Source organism: Fistularia commersonii, chromosome 8 (assembly GCF_037954325.1).
Source record: "Fistularia commersonii isolate RoL2024-O1a breed Wild chromosome 8, RoL_Fcom_v1.0, whole genome shotgun sequence".
Taxonomy (NCBI): Eukaryota; Metazoa; Chordata; class Actinopteri; order Syngnathiformes; family Fistulariidae; genus Fistularia; species Fistularia commersonii.
The window spans coordinates 3,575,499-3,591,947 of record NC_141291.1 but is presented as its reverse complement, the minus strand read 5'-3'; the positions used below and the strand labels follow the sequence as shown (position 1 = coordinate 3,591,947).

The following is a 16,449-nucleotide window of genomic DNA, read 5'->3' as shown; positions in this document are numbered from 1 at the left end:
GATTTGAATGAGTAGCAAATTCAGAGTAATTGAACATTAAGGAGAAGATACATGTATTTTGCATTACATTTGGTTACATTTAGTTACTTTTATACTGTTACCGCTCCTCGTGGCCCTTTGAGGGCAACCGTTACGCTGACGTGGCCTTTGGTGAAAATGAGTTTGACACCCCTGCTATACAATAACTCACTGTTATCAGTTACTGCACTACTTCACTTTCCCCTTTTGCTCATTACCTATTCCTATGTATTGGTAAATATAGAGACTTTTTTTTCTCAGATTACTATACATTTTTTTTACACTTCAGAGTATATTTTTTTGATTTATTAATTTTTAACTTGTATTTCAGTTAGCTTGTCACTGTCTTGTGCTTGTATGTCTTGCTGCTGCTGCTGCTAAACAATTTCCATGGGAAAGCATGGGGTTTTTAAAGTACATTTCGTGTCATCATCATCTCAAAGCCAGGAGGAGCAAATTAAGGGTTTGCTGCCTTGCCCGAGAACAATTTGGCAATTCCAGGAATCAAACCAGGAACTGCTTAAATGGAAGGACACCTGCCACAATCCCCACCCCATGCTCAGGTTTTGCTGATATCAGCAAGGACTGCAAAGATAGAAGACATTTTTCCATTCTGCGGCTGCACATTTATAACTGTGGCTGTGCACGATTGCGGAGAATGGGTATACAGAGAAACAATTACCGTCCATGAATGTGCACGGTGTTGTTTGAAGGGACTGCAATATAAAAAACAATAACCTCCATCCGTATATGTGCATTTTTACAACAGATGTACAAAAGTATTGACTATACCGTTGTAAAAATAGTATTTAATGTTTTTTAGTTTAGTTTAGTTAATTTCATTCTTTATTTTGAATTTAAACAAATATATAAAAAACTATTGACCGAATGGCTGTAGATATAGATTTTTTTTTTAGTTTAGTTTAGTTAATTTCATTTTTTTAATCTTTATTTTAAAATATATATAAAAAATATTGCCTCTATGGTTGTAAAAATAGACTATAATTTTTTAGTTTAGTTATTTTTTTCATTTTTAAAAATAAAAATGAATATAAAAAAATTGACTATATAGTTGTAAAAATGGAATATCTATCCTTATTTTTCAGAGTCAGGATACGGACTTTATGTCTACATTTTAAACAGAGATTGCGCATATCAGAGGTGATATCTTGACTATCATTCTCTCCTCCAGTGAGCCGGAGCTTGTTTTTTTTTTTTTTTTTTTTAGTGATGGTACCAAAATGTGTTACATTGGTGATGATCATATTGTGGACATCTAGATGATGCAGCCTACGAAACCATTCTCACAAATTCATTGAATAACAAACATTTTATAATCCGCACAGAACCGCTCACTACCAAATATGCATCAATTTTTGAAAGAACACTTTCATTAAAAGCTCAGCCACCTTTTTATTGTATTATGTCCGTGCAATTGTTTGCTCATTTCCAGACACACTCTACAAACAGGGTTCAATCTATAATATGAATAATTTATATCATAAATTCAAACAGAACCAGCTTGTTTTTGCATGCATAGTTACAGCCTCTGCATGGTTCTATATGTGCCTCCTCCAGAATAGACCGGGGACAGTAAGGTTTGCTACGGCCTGTCCTCCACACTCATGAAAGTAAAATGGAGACTGATTGAAAAAAAAAAAAAGTATCTTTAGTTATCAGACTGTATGGGAGGCGTTAATGCTGGACTGAGGAGTCCTGCACTGCTTATCCTACCCAAATTGGCGCAGGAGGGCCGGAGGTGGGCTCCAGTCCTTCTGGAGGGTCAACTCCAGGTCATGAAAACAATTAGAGGCTCTGTTGGGGAATCGATTTAACTCAAATAATACTTTCATAGCCAGAAACGCTTTATTTAATCTACATATGGGGAAAAAAAAACGTCTGTATCGCAAATATATTCTTCGACCCCTTTTGCAAGAATCAATGATTGAATGGTGTTGCTAAGTGACAGGGAACATTGTCAGACTGTGGTGATGCAGTTTGTGTCCAGCAGAGGACAGGCGTGTAAAACGCACGACTACCGTAAAACAATGTGCAGCATCTCAGGAAAGGACTAAACCAGGGGTGTCAAACTCATTTTGGGGGGCCACATAGGGCCTAATTTGATGTCAAGGGGGCCGGACCAGTAAAATCATTATCTGGAAGTAACACTAAGTCCAAATTTTTCCTTTGTTTTAGTGTAAAGGAGGTAAACAGGTAATTTATAAAATCTTAATATGTAATGAACTGTTCCTCTAAAAAAATATATGACAAAATATTAAAAATGAATATTAAAAAAGAGTTGATGAAATGACACCCTAAAATATTGTTGAGTTAAAAGAGAACATTTAGTCACTGTGGGAAAATTTGCCACTAGAATTTATTAGAAAATTGATTGGTAGCATGTATCAGAGGAGGTACAATTTTACAAGGCTAATGGTGGCTATTCTGGTTATTAAATCAATCTTTTTAATTCTGGTTTTATTCTGGTTTATTTATTTTTTATTTGCTATCATTTTTGTGTTTTTTATGGAAATAATAAAAGAAAAAATCATTTTAACAAAGTCACTAGATATTTTTCCATCAAAAAATCATTTTCTTTTTTGAAGCAATTTTGAATATTGAAGCCAAAAATACATTGCAAAGTAACTTTTTCCTCTTTTTCCTTGCCTGTTTTTTTTTTTTAAACCTACTGTATGAAACCCCCAGAAATGTGAGACAAAACGCGCGGGCCGCACTAACACAAAGATTTAATTTCAGGTAGGGGGCCACAAAATAGTGTTCACAGGGCCACAATTGGCTCGCAGGCTGCAAGTCTGAAAATAATAATTTTAAAAAACGGTCTAGGGATACCCAATGAGTTATTGAATTCCATATTATATAAATGCTGCCCCCTTTTATTATGTAATTTTCAGGAAAGGACTAAAGGATGAAAAAAAACATTTAAAAATATAGTTTTAGGATACCTAATGAGTCATAGAATTCCATTATACAGTATACTGTATAGGTGATTTTTTTATTCCCTCTTTTTATAATGTGATTTTCACTGTATTTAATGTTTTTTAACCCGTAACTGTGTCATTTGGCAATAAGAAGTGACTTTTCTTGATTCTCTGAAAAAAATAAACAAAATAAAATGAGCATCCAATATAAATTCTGGATACTAATGCAGTGTAAGAAAAAAAAAAATCACAATAAACACTGTAAATAGAACAAATAAATGCGACGGGATGTGCTATAAAAACATCAGAGGATTTCCCACAGATATGTTGTCACTTTTTAAAAATTTTATAACTCTTATATATTCATATTTTATGTCCTAAATCTCTTTTCTTTGATACTATTATGTATTTATGTGAATTTTGCAGGAGTAGCACTGACAATAAAAGCATTATGATTCTGTTTTTCTTTTACCCCGTAACTGTTTTATTGAGAATTTAAAGTGACTTCTCTCATCTATGGAAAAACAAAATAAATTGTAAGCCAATTTAGATTCTTGATACTAATGCAGAGTACAAAATAAATAAATGAATAAAAACAATTTGAAAGAAATCAAAAGATAATTTTCCCTCTATTGAATGTTTTATCTTTTAACCCTGTAACTGTTTTATTTAGCAATAAAAGGGACTTCTCTTGCCCAAGGAAAAACAAATAAAATGAGAATTCAATTTCGATTCTTGATACCACCCTGAGTGGCACAAAAAATTACAAAAAAAAAAAAAACATACATTGAAATACATTGCAATTTTCACTCTATTTAATGTTCTTTTTAAACCCATTACTATTTAATTTAGCAACAAAAGTGATGTCTTTCATTTATGGAAAAACAAATAAAATGAGATTTAGATTCTTGATGCTAACACATTGGCGCTAAAATAATAATAATAATAAAATGTATTATCTATTCATTCATGTACTATTTATCATTTCAACTGTATTTTTTGCAAAGCATAACTTCTGTACATTTCCACTTGTAAATGATGTTCATAGTTGCTGTCTATAGTCTACTACATTTCATGCCCATATCGATATGTATGATATGTTCATACTATCCTATCTGTAAATTATTGACATAACATACCATGTAGATATTGTCAATGTAGTGACTATATCTGCACCTGTGAAATAAAGTTAAATCCGTTGTCCAAACAGCATTGGACCACGTGCAGTTTGCATACCAGCCCCATGTTGCAGTTGCTGCATTCTGTGGTTGAATAGCTTGTTGGTTATTTTAGATAATTTCAGTTAATTCTTACATAAATCTTTATTGTAATATGTCTTATATTATAGCATTATAATATATCATAAATCTATGCTATAATCATATTTGTAATAACTATTATGTTATATATATATAATATTATAATCATATTCATAATAATGTTTACACTCTTTCTATGAGCACATATCCAAATGCACTGCAACAATAAACACTTTGAATCTTGAATCTTTGAATTAACACTAATTTGGCAGCAGTAATAGTAATAAGTCATTCTAAATAAGCAGCACGGGTGCAGCACGGTGGACGGTTCCCTTCTTGTTCACTCTACATTTGTGACTTTAGCTTCTGCTCACCGTCCTGCCACCTGCACAACTTCTTGGTGGGACGTATCAGCAGAGTCATGGTGGGACATATCAGCAGACGTCAGGGGGCCGAGTACAGCGTGTGGAGCGTGGACTAAAACCCCAGCAACCCAACGTAACGAAGGAGTCGCTGGTGGACTTTAGGAAACGGAAGATCTGTCCAAACCCCATCTCCATCAATGGGGCAGATGTGGACATTATGGACTAGTATCTGAGCGTCCATATAGACAATAAACTAGCCTGGACTAAAAACACGGATAATGTATACAAGGTCAGCACCGCCTGCTCTTTCTCAGGAGACTCGGGTTTTTCAACGTCTGTAGAGCCATGCTGCAGATGTTTGCAAGAAGGAAAACCTAACAGCAATGAGATGAGATGTATTATAATGATCCCACGCTAGACATACAAAGACAGATATTGCATGTTTATATATTGTGTAGTTGTTTTATTGCCTATTTGTATATTTTATACATATTTTATTGCCTATTGAATATTTTATATATATTGTCTATTTTTACAGTTTTATGTTTGTATTGTCTTCCCAGGACTACAGATGGAAATTAGTTATGAGCCACAATCTGGTACAAACATCTCTGCCTATGTGCTTAATGTAATTGTACACTGTCCTAATAAACTTTTTTAAACTAAAAAATTAAAAACAAAATTAAACAAGACAAACTAAAAAAATACACGTTAAAAAATAATAAAAAAAAAAACTTAAAATATTAAAATATTTAAAAAAAAGGAAGAGACAAACTAATAAATGACAAATTAGGATGGGAGCCGCAGCTGCAAGCTGCCTCCTCTCACAACACAATAGGGCAAAATCATTGTTTTCAGTGAATGGATGTAATAAGAATAAGAATAAGGACAAGAACAACTTTATTTATCCCGAAGGAAATTGTTGTGCGAGAGTTTCAAGTAAAACATAACAATAATAAATAATAGTAGGAAATTGTATAAACAGTATAAAAAAGGGGGGAGAATAAGAAATACAAATAAAACTATAAAGTGTCAAAGTAACAAGTCAAGGCTATAAAGTGTCTTAAGGTCTTACGTACAAAGATTTTGAGATTCCCTGCGGCTGAAGGGAGAGGAATTAAAGTCTAATAGCCTCAGGTAGGAAAGACAAGGATAATCCTTCGGGATTATTTAGTCTAAAAAACATATATGAAAAAATGAAAATGAATAAATTAAAATCAAACCAAAAAATAAAAATCAAAATAAATATTGCGCGTCTATTACCGTCAGTTCGGCCGGATCTAGAAATAGACGACCCAGATCCGGCGGAGGGAGCGGCGCGGCGCCCGGTTCTAGAAGCCCGGCTCTACGTGCGGCGGCCGCGGCCCTCCGAGCTTCAAGCAGCCGTTGAGCGCTTTCCAGGAAGCGGCGGAGACGAACCGGCGGCGCGTCCACGTCCACGCCCACAACCACAACCCCTAACCCGGCGGAACCCACCTCCCCAACCCCCCAAAACCCCCCTTCGAGGACCAGCTCCCCCCCACCCCTCTCCGCTACCACCGGCGGATGAGCGGACCATGGCGGCCGTGAGAGCGGCGTTAGCCGGCGGGCCCGCGTCTTTGTCCCGCTTCCGGGGGGCGCTAGTGTCCGCCGTGCTGGGGGACTGCGTCGGCGGGGAGTTCGAGGGCGCGGAGGACGTTCCGGTGGAGAATGTGCTGCGGCACCTCAACGGCCTGGACGACGAGACCAAGGGAGACGGTTTGTGCCGGTTTGTTTGGTATCCCTCCGCGCACTCGGCGCCCCGGGTTTGGCTTCGCTTCGGCTCGCTTCGGAATCGGTTCGGTTCGGTTCGGAAGGAGGTCAGACCGTGTGTCCGATCCGCATCACGCGTGGACCCCCGCGGACGTCAGATCGCGTTCATGCGTGGGGTTTGTTGTGTAGAAGAAGAACAAAAGCAATGAAAACAAGCTCTAATCGAGTGCACCATCCCCGGGTTCTGATCACATCGCTGTCATTTGACTACATTTAATTTCTACTCTTTTGAATGATTGAATTGAATGGTTTTTATTTTCACTTTCATTTTGTTTTAAACTGGTTTATTATTATAGTCTAAATTGTATTTGATTTATTGTATTGTATTGTATTTGATTTGATTTGCTTTTATTGTATTTTATCCCCTTTTATTTTATTTTTATTGTTACCATATATAATATTGTAAATTGATGTTTTATTTCTCACATTTTCTGATGCATTTTTTCCCTTTTTTGTTGTGTTTTATTATTTTTATTTTCATCTTTGTTTTTTGTTTTTTAATTTACCCCCCCCCTTTGTTTTATTCTAATTTATTTTTTGGGATTTTCCTTTTGTTTAATTTTATTGTATTATTAATTTTATTTTTCCTTCGTATTATTTTTTATTGTATTTTTCTATTTTCATTTTCTTATATTGAACTCTCTAAAGGCCGGTCATTTTAGGATTTGTTGACGTTTCTTTCTGGTCGAGGTCTGTTTGGCCTGAGCGGCATCTGCCATGCATGGATTGGGATTATTTAGTGGGATCGAAATAGTCCGGGGGGTTGGATTATCACCCAAATGAAAAAAAATAAACAAACATGCCTGTGTGAAAACACACACGTATTTAAATCCATCCAGTGTGTGCATTTCCGATGGTTGTGTACTTCTTAAGAGCATTGTTTAATCTGCGTTTGATAATCCCATAACAAGTAAACCAGATTAGACTGATCATACTCCACCTCTTCATTTTCCGCGTATATTCAAATAATGTGCAGCTGCAGTTCGTGTGTTAATCTGTGCACGCGTGTGCGTGTTTTGCAGGTATCCTGGAGTACAGCGACGACACGGCGATGGCCCGGTGCGTGGTCCAGTCCTTGCTGACCCGAGCCGGGTTCGACGAGCGGGACATGGCTCACAGGTTTGACGCCGGTTTTTAGTTCCCCCACTTATTTTTTAAGGGATTATTCCACCTTCTCTTACGTTAAAGTCACGCCGGTCTGTGTCCAGGTTCGCCAAGGAGTACAGCGTGTCCCCGGGCCGGGGCTACGGCTCCGGGGTGGTCCAAGTGCTGAAGAAGCTGGCCGCCCCTCAGCTCAGCGACGTCTACCAGCCGGCCAGGGACCAGTTCAACGGCCGGGGCTCCTTCGGGAACGGCGGCGCCATGAGAGCGGCGCCCTTCGCTCTGGCCTTCCCCGACCTGGGCGACGTGAAAAGGGTGGGCGCTCTCGCTCGCGAAGCACGCGATGTTTAAATCCAAACGTGTACGATCCCCCTTTCTCGTCCCCAGTTCGCCGCTCTGGGCGCCATGTTGACCCACTCCTGCTCGCTGGGTTACAACGGGGCGGTGCTGCAGGCGCTGGCCGTCCACCTCTCCCTGCAAGGGGCGCTGGAGATGCCACAGCAGTTCATCAACAGGCTGATCGCCGAGATGGAGGAGGTGGAGGGCGACGAGGCGGCGCGGAGCGACGCCCGGATGTGAGAGCGCGGACGTGGAAGATCTCCGAATGACCGAGAAAGTTCGGGCTCATTGCTTTCACCGTGTGTGTGTGTGTGTGTCTAGCTTGAAGGAAGCGGAGAAGCCGTTCTGCGACCGCCTGCACAGAGTTCGCGACCTGATGGACCGCAGCAAGGTCAGCATCGAGGAGGTCATCTCTGAGCTAGGTCAGTAGCAGGTCCCCCACCTGCACAAACCTACTTTTTATGCATTACTGTGCACAAAAAGCCCGAACCCGTCCGATTGGACCGCCTCTCTTCCAGGCAACGGCATCGCGGCGCTCCACTCCGTCCCCACCGCCATCTTCTGCGTCCTCCACTGCCTGCAGCCCAGGGACTGCCTCCCCGAGAGCTACGGCGGCCTGGAGAGGACAATCGCGTACAGCCTGGCCCTGGGCGGGGACACGGACACCATCGCCTGCATGGCGGGGGCCATCGCCGGGGCGCACTACGGCATCGAGGCGGTTCCCCGGGCGTGGATGAAGTGCTGCGAGGGCGCCGAGGACGCCTACCTGAGCGCAGAGCGGCTTCACATGCTGTATCACCAGTCTCCGCGTGGGGGCAGGGGTGGCGCCGCAGGCCAGAGTGGCAGCGGCGGCGGCGGCGGCGGTGAGCTCAGTGGACGGTCAGACGCTTCGAACGGCACGGAGGGGGAGACGGGCCGGGAGTGAGCTCCCCGCCAGGGACGCCCGCCGGATCCCATCAGACTTTTGTCCCCTGAGATCTCCACGGTTCAGGTTTCAGGGTTGTGTTTGTGTCCCTGTGGGTCACAGTCTGTTCAACACACACACACACACACACACACGAATACACATCACCCAGGCTAAATAGACAACCATGGGATTAGTGGGAAATAAACATAACCGTAAATTATCAACCTGAGTGTTTGGTTTCCATCCTCCAGTCCTATTTTTTTTTCTCTTTTTTTTTTTTTTGGTTTAACATGACCCGCCCCCTCAAATATTAGCAGACAGGTGATTTGTGTTCACCACATAAAGGTGTATAAATCTAATCCGGATGGTCATATATGGCATAAAAGCAGAGATTTAAAAAAAAAGTTTCCAAATTGTTCAAATCTAAGTGACCTTCCAGCTCTTCAAACCTCCAGAAAAGCTCATCACTGTATTCATTTGTAGTAACAATATATTTTTTAAAAATACCAGCACCATACGGCTGTCTGGAGAAACATTCATGAACCGTTTTACTCACGATTTGTCACCTGGAGGACCGTCAGGATGCTCGTCCCTGGTAACCAAAGCAACCACTGGAGCCTTTTGAAAAAAAAAAAAAAGGCGACTTTTGTTGTGTTTGTTGTGTTTCCCGTCCTCGCATGAGTGCCTCCCCTCCATTTTCTGTCCGGTAACACTAAATCCTGTCTGTCAGGTTTTCTCAAAGTGAAATTCACTAGAAAAGTGAAAAATAAAACCTGTCATCAGACAGTTTGTTGTTCTCTGTACGGCCTTTCCTGCACTCAGGGGTTTAGCTTGGATCCATCACAGAACCAGAAAAATCTTACTTTGGCATGGGGTAGCAACATCAAATAATAAAATGAAATAATAAAAATAACAATAATGAAAACAATAAAATTAATTTATATATATATATATATATAAATTACTGTACAGAATTGTGTAAATGTGCAGCGCCACAAACAGAAGTGCCAAACTCAAATATGCAGTGGGTCTAAATTTAAAAATCGGTACAAGTGGAGGAACGGATTGGTTTAATGTTTCCTGAAAAACATAATGAAATGAACTTATTGCACATATTGACAATGAAACTTAAAGTATTGCCTATTTAAACACTATTCAACATTAAATAAATTAAAAACCAGTTGCAGCAATTTCTTATGGCTCTATCTGTCACATTTCCAGGGTAATTTCTAATGAATAAAAATTTTCATAGCCAGAAAAAGAATTTCCTTCAAAGAAAAATCAAACATGCCTCGCGGTAGCAGGAAAAATATACAAAATTTACAGCTCGGTTTTCTGCTCTCTGACAAAGCTTATACGTTCTTGCATATAAACAACATTAAATACGGGAAACATTTGTTGCATGTATTTCTTATAGCGCTATAAGCAATACATCCTCACTGTGTCACTGTGTTTTCCCACTGTGTCAACCGCCTGATCAATGATGAGGCTACATATCTATGCATTAAGTGCTCCATTTTGGCTATTTTTTTACAAACCTGGGGAAGCACCCAATTTTCTGTCCTTATTTTTTACCAACACATTCCCATGTGTCACATCCCGGCGCATTAGGCGACCCAGGTGACTCCGCGAGTGACTCGATTGACTTGCCACTTCACTCGTGGCACAACTGGGGGAAATTAATATAGCTTAATATCAGCGGGCTGAGTCTAATGGTAATCAAATATTATCCTGCGGGCTAAAGATAATCCCACTGCGGGCTGGAATTGGCCCGCAGGCCTTGAGTTTGACATATCTGATCCAGACATACAGCAGTCCCTTGTTTATTTTCCAGAAGCACTGTTTCCACGATGTTTAACATCTTTCTCTGCCGGTTAGGTTCTGTGGCAAATAGCATAGATGGCAGAAAACATCATAGCGGGGGCTGAAATAAATTAAAACCTTCACCTATAATCACACAAACACAACAGTGCAGAGTAACGTTATGAGAAGACAAGGCGAGATGCAGAGAGAAGGGTCACTCAGCCAATCAGAGCCCAGGATACAAAACACCATGCTCTGGTTGGTTGGTTGGTGGTCACCTTAAAAAATGCGTATTTAACAGTAAAAATAAAATATATCAAAATACATTTCTCTTACTGAAACCCGTGGTATAGCAAAAAAATCCTTAATATGTAATTAGATATAAAAAAGTTGAAGATTCACGATAGAGTGAGGGTGAAATACAGTGAGGGACGACTGTATAAGCAGTCATTTAAGTCATTTCAACATGCAACCATTCACCCTCTCATTCATACATTTGGACAATGGAGGGTCTCCAATGAACCTCCTGCATGATTTTGGACTGTTTGAGGAACCCGGAGAACCTGGAAGAACCCCAGACATGGAGACTCCACGCAGAAAGGCCTCCCAGTGGGAATCTAACCAGCCATCGTGCCTCTGTAAATCAAGATAAATGAACAAAAAGTACCAAAAAGAGATGGTCTGGTGGAGAAGGAGAGATGTTGCGTGAGTGGGCGGGACTACATTGTGTTTCTTTTTTTAATCCACAACAAAGAATTTGTGGAAATAAAAAAAAAAAACAGGCTCCGCCGGCAGCACACAGTCTCACCGACTGTCTCCATGGCAACGTGACAGCCGGGCTCCCCGGGAGATGCTCTAACCTCGCGCACGTACGCCGTGCACATCTAACACATCGGACACATCCGGGGTGAACGTTTCATTTCTGGGGAAAATCATAAAATTAATAAGCAGTTGTGAGTTTTTACTGATTGCTTAAACACCAAAGAAACCCTGGACCTGGACTTCAGGTCATTCTTCTCAGGCCAGATGATTCTTTTATTTGTTTTTAATGAAAATGAAAGGCAAAATTATCTTCATTTCACAAAAGTCTGTGTTTTAATAACAATTATTAATCCATTTGTTTATATCTATACCGCTTCGCCTGCGAGGGGCGGGGCTTAACCGGGACGGACAGCTGTCAATCATCCCTTCATTCACCCTCTCATTTACACCTGCAGCCGAGTGAGTCTTTAGTGGACCTGCAGGCTGGTTTTGGACTGTGGGAGGACGATGGAGAACCTGGAGAAGAACCCAGGCAGGAGGACATGGAGAAGAACCCATGGAGGAACCAGAAGAACATGGTGAGAGCCCAGGAAGGAGATCATGGAGAAGAACCAAGGCAGGAGAACATGAAGAGAACCCAGACAGGAGGAAATGGAGAAGAGCCCATGGAAGAACAAGAAGAACATTGAGATTTGACACTGAGAGAACCAAGGCCGGAGAACATGGAGAAGAACCCAGAAAAGAGAACATGGAGAAGAACCCAAGAAGGAGAACATGGAGAAGAACCCAGGCAGGAGAACATGGAGAACCCAGAAAAAAAAACATGGAGAGAACTTAGGCAGACGGACATGGAGATTCAATACAGAAAGAACCCAGGCAGGAGAACATGGAGAAGAACCCAGGCAGGAGAACATGGAGAAGAACCCAGGCAGGAATCAGGAGAACAAGGTGAGAACCCAGGAAGGAGAACATGGAGAAGAACCAAGGCAGGAGGAAATGGAGAAGAGCCCATGGAAGAACAAGAAGAACATTGAGATTTGACACTGAGAGAACCAAGGCCGGAGAACATGGAGAAGAACCCAGAAAAGAGAACATGGAGAAGAACCCAAGAAGGAGAACATGGAGAAGAACCCAGGCAGGAGAACATGGAGAACCCAGAAAAGAAAACATGAAGAGAACTTAGGCAGACGGACATGGAGATTCAATACAGAAAGAACCCAGGCAGGAGAACATGGAGAAGAACCCAGGCAGGAATCAGGAGAACATGGAGAAGAACCCAGGCAGGAATCAGGAGAACAAGGTGAGAACCCAGGAAGGAGAACATGGAGAAGAGCCCATGGAAGAACAAGAAGAACATTGAGATTTAATACTGAGACAACCAAGGCCGGAGAACATGGAGAAGAACCCAGAACAGAGAACATGGAGAAGAACCCTAGCAGGAGAACATGGAGAGCCCAGGCAAGAGAACATGGAGAGAACCCAGAGAAGAGAACTTGGAAAGAACTTAGGCAGAAGAGCATGGAGAAGAACCCAAGCAGGAGAACATGGAGAAGAACCCAGAAAAGAGAACATGGTGAAGAACCCAGGCAGGAACCAGGAGAACATGGTGAGAACCCAGGCAGGAAAACACGGCTTCACGGTTGTCACATCAGAACTGTGAGAAACCATCTCACATCAGGTCGAGGGGATTCAGAGGTTCTTCTCTGCAGGAGCCACCTCCAAGAGGAGCTGCAGGAACATGGTGATGCGGGTCAGCAGGCCCGGGCACAGTTTGAAATGGATGAAGGGCACGTAGATGACCACGCCGCTGAGGATGAAGAGGGTCACGTAGAGGTACTCGATCTGCGGGTCGTCCACGATGGGAGCCAGCACCAGGAACACGGCGGCGATCAGCACCAGCACCGGCAGGACCATGGGAACCTGCGGAGGAGAAGGTGAGAGAAGAACGGCGAGTTCCGGAAGATCTGGGTGGAGACACCGACCCTGTAAGGCCTGGGCAGCTCCGGCTTCTTGATCTTGAGGTAGATGAGCCCGGAAAGGGTGATGGCGTAGAAGAACCAGGCGGTGAAGCTGAGGGGTGGAGAGTTGAGGAACGTCAGAAAACGTCCCCTTCGGCAAAGAAAACGCAGAAGTACCGAGGACCTGAAGAAGTTGACGATGCTCTGGAAGTCTCCGGGGATGAGCACCAGTAGGGAGATGAGCGTGGTGAAGATCAGCGCCGGAGACGGAGTCAGTCTGTGGACGTGGGCCATGGACAGGATGTCCGGCTGCGGAGAAGATCGCCAGAGGTCAAACAGACACCTTCAGCCCATAAAGGGGGCGGGGCTTAACAGGTCAGTCACCTGTCAATCACAGACGTTCGACCCTTAACACACACCTACGGACGATTCGGACCTGGAGAAAACCCTGGTAGGAGATCATGGAGGGACCACTGGTAGAACCTGGAACGTTCTACCAGCGAGGTATCGTCACGTTCTAATCACTTCCAAAATCAAGCATCTAAGCGTGCAGACTGTTTTTTACAAACATCTATGAAGGAGCTCAGTAAATTCCCTGTGCAACAAATCCAAATTTCCTTGTTCCTAAATATTCTAGTCAACCGTCAGCTGTGTTCTAAGGACATGGGAGTATCTGGGAACGATGGCAACTCAGCAAAGAAGCGGTAGGCTACGTAAACTGACGGATCGGGGTCGGCGGATGCAGTCAGATCTTGCAGAGGTCGCCAACTTTCTGCAGAGTCAGTGTCTACAGATCTCCAAAGTTCATGTGGCCTTCAGATGAGCTGAAGAACAGTGTGCAGAGAGCTTCATAGAACCGGTTTCCATCCACACGGCACCAAGTGCACTGCAAAGTGTTGGACATTGCGGCGTAAAGCACGCCGACACTGGACTCTGGAGCAGTAGAACTTCTCCATCCGGCAATCTGATGGACGAGTCTGGGTTCGGCGGTTGCCAGGAGAACGCTACACCCTAACCCCTAACCCCACTGTGCCAAATATGGGGTTCTTTTTCAGGAGTTGGGCTCGGCCTCTTAGTTCCAGTGAAAGGAACTCTGAAAGCTTCGGCATACCAAGACATTTTGGACAATTCCATGCTCCCAACTTTGTGGGAACAGTTTGGAGCTGGACCCTTCCTTTTCCAACATGACTGTGCACCAGCGCACAAAGCAAGGCCCATCAAGACATGGATGACGGAGTCTGCTATGGAGGAACTCGACTGTCCTGGACCGAGTCCTGACCTCAACCCTGAGCAAAGACTGATACCCAGGCCTTCTCGTCAGCGATTGACCGCACCAATGTGGTCAAATATTTCCATAAACTCACTCCTGAACCTCGTGGACAACCTTCCTAGAAGAGTTGAAGGTGTTCTCGCTGCAAAGAGTGGACCGATATTGAACCCTATGGATTAGGACTGGGATGTCACTTAAGTTCACATGCGAGTTAAGGCAGCTGAGAGAATTCTTTTGGCCATATAGTGTGCTTATATAGAAATATTGACCTCATGAATAAATCATGGAAAGGCATACAACTATCGGGCAATTGGAACCTCCTGCATGTTTTTGAACCTCTTGCAGGCACAGGGTGAACTTGGAGGCAACCGAGAAAGTTCTCGCCGCGAGGAGGAAATCGCTCTCACCATGTGACCCTCCCGGGCGGCGACGAAGCACACCCTCCCGCCGCTGAAGAAGGTCCCGTTGAGCGAGCCGAAGGCGGACAGGGCCGCCGCCAAGGACATGATCCACCCCCAGCTTCCCAGCACCTTGTTCCTGCAGGGAGGGTTAGAGGTCAGCGACCCGTCCTGCTTTCACTTCCTTGTTTTTGTTTCCTCTCCTGCTCACCCCCAGGTCACCGCCACGGCGCCGGAGGAGATCAGCTCTTTGGGGGTCATCACCGTCAGGTAGCTAACGTTCACCAGCAGGTACAGGCCCGTCACCAGGGAGATGGCAATGATCACGGCGCGGGGGAGGTTTACCTGGGGAGACGTGGATTTAGAACACAGGGTTGAGAAACAAAACAATTTTCTATGACCCGCCGAGAGCAATGAAAGTCAATCATTGACAGTTTTTACCACCGCCCGACACCATCTTTGCCGAGAATGCAAAATAAACCGCTCGGAAAAATGTCGTTCCCACCTGGACTGCAAGGAATGATACGTGCATTCGCAAAAATGGGGACAATTGGAGAAACCGCTGTGGGCGGCCCATTCCGACCCCTCCATGTTGGTGGAAAAAAAAACAAACACCAGCGATTGGACGGTTTCCTGCCTCACCTCCGGGTTCTTCAGCTCCTCGGTGACGTAGTTTAAGTTGTACCACCCTGCGAAAGACCAGAGCCCCTGGTAGAAGGCCATTCCCGCCACGCTCACCGACCAACGCGTGTCCTCGAAGGCCTTCTCGGCGCTCAGGTTTTCCGCGATGACGGCGCCGTCTTGCGTCGCCACCACCAACCCCCCGATCACGATGGCCACCAGCGTCGCTACTTTGACCGCGAGGAAGACCACCTGGACCCTGACGGCGAGGCGGACGTTCATGATGTTGACGACGGCGACGGTTAGCAGGGCTAAGGACGCGACGCACTTGAGCAGGCTCGCCGGCGGGGGGCAGCCGTCGTAGAAGGGCGCCACGCCGTACTCGGCCACGCTCAGCGCGATGGCGGCGAACCCGCAGGGCTTGACGACCAGGACGAAAGTGACGGCGGCGAAGAAGGCGGGGGCGGAGCCGTAAATCCTCAGGATGTAGATGAATTCCCCGCCGGATTCGGCCACGATCGTCCCGAGTTCGGTGTAGCACAGCGCCGCCGTCATGGCCAGCGTGCCGCAGAGCGTCCAGACGACCAGGCTGGCTCCTGGGCTCCCCACCAGGGCCAGCACCAACTGCGGGGACATGAAGATCCCCGATCCGATCATGGCGCCCGACACCAGCGCCACGCCGCCGACCAGCCCGATTTCCCGCTTCATCTTCATTGCGGTGCCGAGGAGGGACGCAGGAGAAGTGTGTCCTCAGAAAAAGGAACTTGAATCTAACAGTAACCCCTGCTGACCTGTAAATGTTTGATTGGCTCTGTATCTAAGGTCAGGTTTATCAAGCCATCTCCTATCTTCTCGTCGACGGGAGATCTTCACGGTTGATAACGAGAGAAAGAGTCGGATGCGGCAGGTCGACGGGGA

The 16,449-nt window shown here is 44.2% G+C and overlaps 2 protein-coding genes across 2 annotated transcripts; one reads left to right on the top strand and one right to left on the bottom strand.

Annotated features, from left to right (window-relative positions):
• Nucleotides 1–5,938: 5,938 nt before the first annotated feature.
• adprs (ADP-ribosylserine hydrolase) lies at nt 5,939–8,943 on the top strand. Its single transcript, XM_086150504.1, has 6 exons — nt 5,939–6,318; nt 7,395–7,491; nt 7,581–7,788; nt 7,861–8,048; nt 8,134–8,234; nt 8,331–8,943. The coding sequence occupies exons 1-6, from the start codon at nt 6,138–6,140 to the stop codon at nt 8,735–8,737; spliced, it is 1,182 nt and encodes a 393-aa protein (XP_086006630.1). The 5' UTR covers nt 5,939–6,137; the 3' UTR covers nt 8,738–8,943.
• Nucleotides 8,944–11,454: 2,511 nt separating this feature from the next.
• LOC147231611 (b(0,+)-type amino acid transporter 1-like) lies at nt 11,455–16,245 on the bottom strand. Its single transcript, XM_086150300.1, has 6 exons — nt 15,553–16,245; nt 15,122–15,255; nt 14,920–15,049; nt 13,427–13,551; nt 13,267–13,354; nt 11,455–13,204 (listed from the first exon to the last, which is right to left on the bottom strand). Exons 1-6 carry the CDS (start codon nt 16,243–16,245, stop codon nt 12,974–12,976), a joined length of 1,401 nt encoding a protein of 466 aa, XP_086006426.1. The 3' UTR covers nt 11,455–12,973.
• Between the last annotated feature and the right edge of the window lie 204 nt (nt 16,246–16,449).

Bases quoted from the DNA above. Each gene is read 5' to 3' on its own strand.
- LOC147231611 (XM_086150300.1), bottom strand. From the start codon at position 16,245: ATGAAGATGAAGCGGGAAATCGGGCTGGTCGGCGGCGTGGCGCTGGTG. The intron at 15,050-15,121 runs GTGAGCAGGAGA...CCCTCCCTGCAG, and splicing joins GCCGTGGCGGTGACCTGGGG to GAACAAGGTGCTGGGAAGCT. The intron at 13,552-14,919 runs GTGAGAGCGATT...TCTTCTCCGCAG, and splicing joins CCGCCCGGGAGGGTCACATG to CCGGACATCCTGTCCATGGC.
- adprs (XM_086150504.1), top strand. From the start codon at position 6,138: ATGGCGGCCGTGAGAGCGGCGTTAGCCGGCGGGCCCGCGTCTTTGTCC. The intron at 7,492-7,580 runs GTTTGACGCCGG...GTCTGTGTCCAG, and splicing joins GAGCGGGACATGGCTCACAG to GTTCGCCAAGGAGTACAGCG. The intron at 8,235-8,330 runs GTCAGTAGCAGG...CCTCTCTTCCAG, and splicing joins GGAGGTCATCTCTGAGCTAG to GCAACGGCATCGCGGCGCTC.